Source organism: Mixophyes fleayi, chromosome 4 (assembly GCF_038048845.1).
Source record: "Mixophyes fleayi isolate aMixFle1 chromosome 4, aMixFle1.hap1, whole genome shotgun sequence".
Lineage (NCBI taxonomy): Eukaryota > Metazoa > Chordata > Amphibia > Anura > Limnodynastidae > Mixophyes > Mixophyes fleayi.
The window spans coordinates 208,252,386-208,262,621 of record NC_134405.1 but is presented as its reverse complement, the minus strand read 5'-3'; the positions used below and the strand labels follow the sequence as shown (position 1 = coordinate 208,262,621).

The 10,236-nt window shown below is 39.2% G+C and overlaps 1 protein-coding gene across 4 annotated transcripts; it reads right to left on the bottom strand.

The window, feature by feature from the left end:
- Window positions 1-321: 321 nt before the first annotated feature.
- Window positions 322-9,428, bottom strand: FAM53C (family with sequence similarity 53 member C). 4 transcript variants are annotated; one of them, XM_075209210.1, is made up of 5 exons: window positions 9,288-9,428; window positions 7,788-7,988; window positions 6,615-6,672; window positions 2,771-3,528; window positions 322-2,666 (listed from the first exon to the last, which is right to left on the bottom strand). In XM_075209210.1, the coding sequence occupies exons 2-5, from the start codon at window positions 7,863-7,865 to the stop codon at window positions 2,439-2,441; spliced, it is 1,122 nt and encodes a 373-aa protein (XP_075065311.1). In that variant the 5' UTR covers window positions 7,866-7,988; window positions 9,288-9,428; the 3' UTR covers window positions 322-2,438. The 4 variants fall into 4 exon arrangements, with proteins under 4 accessions (XP_075065311.1, XP_075065309.1, XP_075065312.1 ...); XM_075209208.1 differs by lacking the exon at window positions 9,288-9,428 and adding an exon at window positions 8,964-9,030; XM_075209211.1 differs by lacking the exon at window positions 9,288-9,428 and adding an exon at window positions 8,929-8,964.
- Between the last annotated feature and the right edge of the window lie 808 nt (window positions 9,429-10,236).

Below are 10,236 nucleotides of genomic sequence, written 5' to 3'. Positions count from 1 at the left end.
TTAATCGGAAACTCAACAGCCAATGCCATCTTTGCTTGACAAAACCCATATATGTGGGTCAACAAATAGCCACAGTATTTCTGGGTATCTAGTCACAACATTTCTTAATTAGGATTTAAGCTCCCAAAACAAATATCAGAAAATTTCTTTGAGTAAGGTTATCCCAACATGTTTTTCCATGAATCATTGACTGAACATAAGAGCTACAATAAGGAATTTCCCTTTCAGACTCCTGAAGAGTACCAAATATTCTTAAACAGGGATAAAAAAAAATGAAACCCCTAGTTTCTCCCATCAGATAAGTGGAAAAGGAACAATAAATTACATCAATTTCAATTTATTGTATAATATAGTCATTTAAATAAAATAGAGGGAATACACCATGAAATACTGATGACAGGCCATCAAGTTTGATACTTTGATTTGCTAATTCTTGTTTGTTTCTTCTCTTATTGCCTTTTTTTGCTTTCAAGTTCCCAACCCCATTCAGTGCAGAATATGCAGTCACTCACGGCTGAGCCCTTTGGGCTTTGCAATGCTTTGATTTAATATGCATTACAGGTCCCTGTAGCATTACACAACACAACAGCAAGACGTTTGTCATTCATCTTTTATCACAATGTAATACAACAGCAGGCTGTGCTCTAAATGAAATTGGTGTGAGAAAATGTGATAGTATATTGTCTTGTTTGAAATGGGGCGCCATACTGAAATCAACACCACTAGTGAAAAACTCAGCATAAGGGAGAGTTCAGATTAGCTTCCCCTGAGAACATAGCTTGTAGTCACCCCAAACCCCTATCAGCTTCCTTCTTACATAGCTCAAATCACAGTTAAAGCAGCAATTTCATATGCAGCTCATTGGGAGACTGCTAGTCAATACAGAAACTTGACCCCCCCCCCCCCCCCCCAAAAAAAAGCTCTACATTTGGGAAATGTTGACATTATATTGAATGGGAAGATTTCAGTGGGAAAACGTTTTGCTGTGAAAATTCCATCACCACTCTTATACAACCACAAGGCTCGACCTCTGCTGTCACATGATCTTTGAAAAAAAAACAAAAAACTACTGGGGGTGGGAACTACCAATAACAAAATGTAAGCCATTATTCATTTTGGAATGCGATACAGATGGATCAACTACAGCTTCTTTTGGAGTGGCACACTGGCTTATGCTTCCTCATCCCACCAAAAAGTAACAAATAAGATACAAAAAATAAAATTACCCACCCTGTATTAAAATTGAATGGAAAGGACCATATTGTGGTCCAACTACACATCAGTTTTATGTGTAACTGCTGAATCTAATGGGGTGTTTTCTGTCCTTTTTTTTGAGAAAATACAATGCTTGTTGTACATAAAATTCTTGTATGGCTCCTATACATCAACAACATCCAGAGGATCAAATATTATATAACAGCCTGACTATAATCTTCTCTGAAAGAATCTGCAACACACCGCTCTATCTTGGGGAACTCAAGCAGCATTGACCAAGGATGCCATTGACATTTCATTTACACGCTCCAATAAGGACTCATTCCTGAAAAGTGAAAGGGACGTAGATTGTAAGATACAAGAGGATTTGGGATGTGCAGGACAAGGTATAACAACTGTCTGAGGTACTGGGATGGTCACTTTATGCAAGACTTGGATGGCAGTGTAGACAACCTGTTCAGGATGACCTGGAAGCTCCCTTTTAACTGGCCAGCAATTTTAAAACAAATTCATTACCGCTTCTAGAATATTTGCCACAGGCAAATATTCAAAGGAAAAAAAAAAAAAAAAAAAAAATTTGGAATAAAATATACAAACACATTACTATAATTGAAACAACATTTTTGTTCTGTTGTCAGCCTTTCAGGGTGAATTGGAGAACAAAAAAGGTGTTCGTTATGGAACACACAGGATTGGATTCCCCTGCTCTGATGCTCTGGGCTCATGTCTTGGGGCATTTATTTGAAAACAAGGCCTCAGCCTTTGTGCACAACCAGATTTGCCACCTTGTTGGTTTACTTATTCTCTCCCCCTTCCCCCCAAAAAAAGTCACCTTTAAAGAAGAATGAATCACACGCCTATATCTGCATGTGATACTCTTGGGGCAGTGCACAACATCCTTCCGAAAGCCATCAATATAAAAATAAAGCAATCCCGCAGCACCCTTTAAGTTTTGTCACTCTGTAATGGGATATCCCAAATTCAGCTGTATCACTGGCAAAAGAGAAGTATAGTTGGTAAAGATGACCCTGACCAGGCTACTCCTTCAGAAGATTTAAACATTTGGCTCCTCCCCCCACACAAATCCTGTCCATCATGAAGGTTAGTGAAATGCACTTGGTGCAAGTCTCTTGGTGGTGGCCTGCAGCCGACACCCAGACACTCACTTATACGTCCACCTAACGATCAGAACTCCATTAGCAGTATGATGTTTCCTGAGAGTGCTAGTTCTCTTCAATTAGATTTAAATCCAGGTCTGCGAAATCATGCTGGAAGAGCATTGCCTGGGAGCAAGACGAGTGATCCCTCCTAACCATATCACCTTCACTAAGTGCCAATGTGCAAGTGGCGACAGGACTTCCAGAAGTGCAAGGAGACTCCCCATGACAAGCCATAAAAGGAGAAGAGCTGCCTTCATTAGAGTTGTCCAAGAAACACATAGCACCAGCATTCTGCAAATAAAACAAACCATTAGTAAAAGTTACAGTGAACCTGAAGAAAAGATATTTGCAAGACAGAGGAGAGGGACCCTATGAACCCTCTCACTAAACATCACCTTGTTCATCTTGTAGAAGTCCAGAGAAGGACGATGCCATCGTGTAACTTCCTCATGCCGGCGTTTGATTCCACATTTCCTGGTGTCAAGATCACAGGGCTGTGATTGGCTTCGAGGCAAACATTGCTGTCGCCGGACCAGCTCTGGTGTGGAAGGTGGGGAGCTGCTGGCTGAAGGGAGGAACCGTCCTGCATCCTTGATGAGTACAGGAGAGAGGGAGAAACGACGCTGCAATGGAAAGCAGCTTGGCCCTTCTGTATTGTCCCAGAATATAGTAGTCGGGGAAAGGGTATAGGGACCTGGCGATTCCCGGCACAAAGCCAGGCTGAAGAAGGGAGGGCTGTTGGCTTGGATGCAGCGTAAAGAGGCACTGGGGTCATTTTGGAACCTGAGACTGGAGACCCCTTGGGATGGACTTTGAGTCTGCACTCCCAATACTGCCCCAACCCCACCACTGTTACATCTCCTCTTTACAGGAGTCCAAACTTTAGAGCCACTGGGCCGCCAGATAGGCCTCCAGCGTGATAGGTCCTCTGGCACTGATAAGGAGCGGCAGTGTCTCTTTGTAGGAGGGGCTGGAGGAGCAGCAGAGTTCCCTGCCTCAGGTGCTTGGGAAGGGCTCCTGCGGTTGGGAGAGCTTTCCCTGCTGAAAACAGGAAAGTGCAGGCTCAGGCTTGAGTGGTGATGGCAACCAAGTCTGATTCCATCTTCAAGTTCAATCCTTGGACAATGACTAAGTAGCCCCCAGGAGCGTTCTTCTATTTTGTTAAAAAAACAAAAGCAAGATAGTGTCAAACTTCATATATCCATAGCATTTTAACTGCTACTACAATATATAGGATATAATATAATGCAAATTATAAAGAACATTGGAAGCCAAATAGGGGGTTTTATGAACATAATGCATATAGCACCCGCCCCACAAAGTCATGAAACTCATAAAAAACCCCTTATAATCTACAGAGTGTAGGCCATTTCTCATTATGGATTTTAACAGAAAAACCTAAAGCCACATTTATTGAAGTATCTATGTCTTTATTTGCCAATCATGCTTTGTTATTTAAAATTACTTTACCACTGTGCAAAAGTTCTCATCTACCTTTATTTTAGTGAAAATGTGTTTTTCATGGCTTGTTGAATGAGAGACATGAATTAGTTTAATAGACATAAAACATAAACATTCAATACAGAGTGCCAAATAGAGGCCCCATTTAAAGATACATGAATGCATAACACCAGGACTAGATAAAAAAAAAAAAAAAAAAAAAAAAAAAAGGAAAAAAAATCCACACAATGTCAAAATAACAGATATACAAAATATATTTTATATTGTGTGTGCGTTTTACCTTCCAGTGTACACAGAGTTCTACAGTAACTTCACATTTAAAATATGGCTGCCAAGTCCACAGGATAAAGTTGAGTGTCTGCTAACTAGGAGATTCCAAAAAACATTGGGCCAGCAATTGACCCAATTGTGCTTCTACAGGATATCTCCAATACTATGGCATAATTAACATGTGGACTTCTCCAGTTCACCCTGAATGGTAGATTGTTTTTTCTTTTTGGCTACACTAGTCAGACCACTGTATGTGTATGTAGAATGTGTATGGAGATATTACTAAATCTCTACTTTAAAGTAGTATCAAACAGGGGTTTCGGTCATCTGGTATTGAGCCAAACAGCATATAGGTGGAGTTTTACTTTTGGATTACAGACATGTACATCCTCTTTAGTGATGTACTTGAATTTAGCTTCACCTTCCTAACTTCATAATTAAACAGCCATTTCTTAGCATTATGCTGGGATCAGATAAGCACTAAATATAAGTCTTAGACATTGGCTTCATTACATATGCAAGGGCAACTGCAAGTTATTTTGCTGGGGTTTTTTCTCTTTTTTTATAGAAACTTGAAAGACAGGATGCTAGAGAGAATACAATGTTCACCTATCCATCTCCTGCTTTGTGCCATTTATGGAAATGCCCAGGTATACATACATAGGCTACTGTATATAATAGAGATGTTGCTACAATAGGCCAACATTATGAAACGCCAATAGCAACAGTAGCTCTACAAAAGGTACTGTGTCTTAAGAACCACAAAAAAATAAGTGCTTTGTTTTTTAAAAGAAAGCCAGGTCTATTAAATGGTGGATATACTTTTTAGATGCCTTGAGATACAAAGACAGTGTCTTCAAGTTGGTCACTGCTTATAATATTATAGTTACAAATCTGCATAACACATTTAAGTACAATACAAGATATTATTACTGTCAATATGAAAACTATTCTTTAAAAGTGTGTGAATTTGTCACAATGTTTCAACTTGCTCTTAAAGTTTGCTTAATAAAAACAGTTATTTTGTCTCTGGTTTTCAGAACTCTGTATAACATTTCCAGATAACGTGGCCATAACTATTTATTCACAACAAAAATTTTATGAATGCAATATTAGGTATTCGATTACATTCTGCACAAACTTTCTTTTACTGGTCAAACAAATTCTACTCTATAGTTGGCAATTTTGAGGCAGTTTTACTCTAATTGGCTAATCATGTAGCCTATATATCAAGTACCCCAGGACAGGCCATTCAACTGAAGAGGTATCATCAATATACCCATGCAAGTCATTTGTTACCACTTATCCCAAGTCAATATAACAGAGAGAAGGCATTAACTGACATTTTATTTTTAATCATAGAAAGAAGTGGAGAAACATCATCATCATATAGCTTCTACAAGACCCAAGCTATTTTACACCAATGTAACGGACCCATTTCACAATGTCAATTTAGATGGGTATAATTTGAGGTTTTATTTATTTTTATACATATCTCTGCAAATTTTGGTTACTATGGAAGCATAATAAAGTACACTGTATACAAATTTATGAACATTAGAAAGGGGTTGGGGATTTAAGTTACTTTTACTTCCATTACATTTACTTTACCCAAGGTCTCATGGAGAAACAGGGATAACCTTTTTGTTTAAGAACATGGAACATATCAGATTCTAGCCGTTTTGTAGATTGTACTAAATAAGTGATAGCTAGTATCTGATTGGTTGCCTCCACTTTTTCAAACCCACAGCTTGATACATTTACCCCAGATGTCTCTAAAGTAAGTTCACCAGCTTTCATCATTTATATAGCGCCAGAAAATTCCAAAGCGCTTTACAATTGGGAACAAACAGTAACAATACAATACTGAGTAATACAGACAGAGGTAAGAGGGTCCTGCTCGCAATCTTACAATATATGTGACAATTCAAGTATGAAACACAAGGGTAAGTGCTACATCATATTGCATACTTTTCAACTAGAATACATTGTTGAATATTGTATGCTGCAGCATCACTGATATCTTGCATTTGTAAGTGTTGAAATGAGCAATGTCTGAACAGCAGAAACCAATCTCAACAAAAAAGGCTGCAAGTAGATTCCACTTACAGAGCATTCCCATACACATGAATGAAGAAAGCCACTATATACACTGAAGCACAGACATTCCAGGTTACATTAAATATTACCAGCAACATGGAAGTGTTTGTAGTACAATTAGATAAACAATTTAAACTTGGAAAAAAAATGAAAAAATTCTATCAGCATTTAGACCTAGTTTTAGGTAACATGACAAGTTTGATATTTTAGCTACATTCCTTCTGAAAACTTACTAGGCGCTTCATTTAAAAAAGATACAACTAAACACAACATATATATAGCCATGGGGGTGTAGGATTAATATTCCTACTTTAAAAATAAAAGCACACAACTGACTAACATAGTCACCATGAAAAAGATGATCCATGGAAAGACTGACATGTAACATGCAAAGCTCCTTTCATTTACCTGTCACAAAATGGTATGGACTGCTGCACCCCTCTGGGTCTGGATGATCAGGCAGTGGCTGAGAAAGACACAAACAGGAATGAGGTGCAGAAAAGGTTAGCATCTGTTTTTTTTTTGCTTTTTTAAAGCCGTAAACCCATACCTGCTGCCTTTTAACAAAATATTAACCTGGCTCAGCAATTTTTCTTCACTTAAATATTAAAAGAATATAAAAATGCTTGAACACCAGATATTATATCATCATAATAATCATCCCTGGTTACTGCAGTTGTTAAATCAGGGGATAGGCAAGTCATTCATAATTATAAAACCAAGTTTATACTTCATGACACTTCACAGGCCAAAGACCAAATACAACTACATAAAAACCTATAAAAAAACTTTCCTAAAAATACAAGGTTATTTATTGCTTTTTTTTAACCAAAGGGATAAATGACTAACAGTAAACTTATACACCGCAACTTAAATTTGGCACACAATTGTTTACATCACTTTTCAATGCATATATCATGGTAAAATGTGCCCGTGACAGATTCCACAAAACATTGAATACATTACTAGGTTATAAAGCACTCTGACCCACAAAGACTCTTGCAGGCTTATCAGTGACACCTGTTGGACAGCCCTTTGAAGAAAAAAAACAAACCATGCAGTCTTCCATAAACATTTATCTCAGTTTTCTAAACAAAAATAACAGCCATATTAAAATATAATTAGAGCATGAAAACAAGTCCTTAAAAAGGAAGTTGAGGTGTTAGAGATCTTGTCAAAACTATCAATATTTATTTCAAGCAAGAATTCGAATGGTCATGCATAAGACACAGACTTTAACAGTATAAACAGATTCCTCAATACATCAGATAATAATTATGAATGTACATAAAACAGGGCTTGATAAATCACAAGAGAAGGTAGCTAAAATGCCCAGAAAGATAAGCGCCAGCAAGAATTTAACCTTTTAGCCACATCTGTGGAGATAAACTTTCCTGACTCCTTAAAATATTCTGCTGGCTGCTTGACTTCACAAATTGGCTCCTGAAGTCTACATTTTGTCCATCCATGACTTAAAACATGACTTGTTTGGGTTACATGAAGACAGCTGACAAAACCTGAATATAAACTTCAAAGTCTCCAGGCACAAATCTAAATACAATTTGCCTTATAAGATCTTACCAGACTTATACTGAAAGATTTGCATTTCAGGTCCTCCAGACTTTGTTTTTGTAATTGTTCTGTAATCATGGAGATCATGATGCTTAGGTCTGGCTTCTCATTTGTCTTCTCAGTAACAAGTATTGGACATGATGGCAACCTCCGTGCCAGTCTTGACTGGGCCCAACAAGTGTAATTTCAGTTGGACCCCATCATTCCATCCTGCATTAAACAAACAAAGTGATTTAACCCTGATTAATACTGATATGGACACAATATACATGGGGGGGGGGGGGGGGGGGGGAACAAAAAGCCTTGCTGTAAATAATGAACTAAATAAAAGTAAAGCACAATCTAGAAATATTCAACAAAAGCTCATTGGGTCTAATCACCAAATCAAATATTTAACACAAACATTAACATAGTTAATATATCAGGCTGCTCTTCACTCAATTTTGTACATATATAAGAATATATTGCAATACAGGCCTTCATTAAACACAAGCCCTACTTAGTAAAATGATTGTTCTCCATTAATCACCAGCAGATTGATTAGTGGCATCATCCAAGAGGAAGTGTTAATATATCTGCTTGTAATACACTATGCAAAAACATGTGCAAAAGGACAATTTTATTATAATTGTAAATAAGCAGACACGTTGACCTTATGTGTGTGTGGTTAAGATTAACATGCTCTGGGCCCCAAACCAACCCACGTCTAGAATGGCTGAATGAAAAAAAGATCCTGTTATTTGAATGTGGCTTCTAAATATTACAAGCACAAACAGATATCATGCACCCTAGAGAGGCTCATTCCTCCTGACTGCAGACATTGGATCTAGAGATTGATGCCCTAGTATCATGACATGGGGACGCTGTATTTGAAGGAGGATGGGGGTAGAGCATCTCTCACCACCTCCAAGTCAATGTAGTGCTGGCCTATCTGCCCAGTGACATCTTCTGCCTGTGCATGATTAGGATGCTGTGCTGAGGACAGCAGTGACAGGCCCCCAGTGACTGCAGCTCTTGCTCTGGAGCATAAAGAGTTAAAGGCTTGTTTATCTCCCTCCTCAGGAGATGGCCTGGCCGGCTCCTTCCCCGGGCCGCATCCTATATAGCTGGAGATGCCGAGGCCTCCAACATCAGCCCGCCTCCCGTTCACCTTGTCTTCGCCGCCCCCACCTGATCTGCCGTTACCTGCCCCAAAGACGACCCTCCCAACGACCCAGAGCAGCTCTGAGCCACCAGCGGCCCTGCAGCGCCCTTAAATACCGTCTGGACCAATCCACTTTAATGGGGGGAACAACCGGGCAACGGCACACCAAAGTCAGATACAGAAGATACCGAAATCTGCAAAACGTGCGTCGAACTCGCCTTGATTAACATGTACTCTTCTGTGCTCACCTCAGGGAAGCGATCTGGTTATTCCAGAAGAGAAGAGACAAGCCGTAGTCATATAATTTCCCCCCCACCAAGACAAGTTGTCCGCCCTGGTCCCTAGTGCGGAACAAACCATCATACCTTATAGACGGGGCAGACGACAAGACTACTATTAGACTGCTGGTTTAGTCGGAATCGTGGTTACTAGAGGCACGTTGTCAGTGGAGCCCAGCACTGTATCGTTGGCATCACTAGATCATATCACGGGCTATACTGGGAGCTAGGCTCAGCCGGTCGCATTACATGCTACAAACACACCCCCATAGCCAGTGTCTGTTCTGTATGGAAGTAGAGCGTCCTGGGAAGTGTAGTTTTCCGACATAATGCTTCTGTGTTTGTCCCTGCATTTCAGCAACTTGTGGGTGTGCTGGGCATCTAGTGATGTTGCAGGCCTGGTCCTCTGTAGTACCTATATAGGGGCTACTTCAGTCATGGATTTGGCTGGACTTTCACTGCTGTTATGTAGTCAGTATTACTGTATTCGAGAAAAGCAACAGTAGAGGTGAAGAGTCTGGTTGCTGGGAGTGTTACATTTTATTTTGCACCATGAACAATTGGAATTAGTTGGGTAGAAGGGATGGGTAATTACATGTTTGTCTTCCTAAGCATGCCTCAGTTACTGCCACCACGCACACACAGACACACTAAATGTCCCATGCCACTGATCTTAGACCAGATAAATACAGGTAAGTATGATGGCGCTCCTGAAAAAAAAAAAAACACCCAAAAGACCAATAAGAACAAGAAGTACCTATTTAGTGTACCAAGCTTTACACATGAATTACTTGTGTAGAATCATTGAATATTTGTATCCCCGAAAGACAATATGACCCAATGTTTCATGTTATTCTTAATTCAGTTTCTAGGACTTCTCCTTATTCACTTTCATTTTATGATCAGTTTATTTTCCATGGCCATATGTTTCGGACACAAAAAGGAAGAAAAAAATAAATAGTGTAATACATTTTACATGTATAACTATTTCAATCTCCATCACCATGAGATAACCATATCAATCAAACTAATGCCA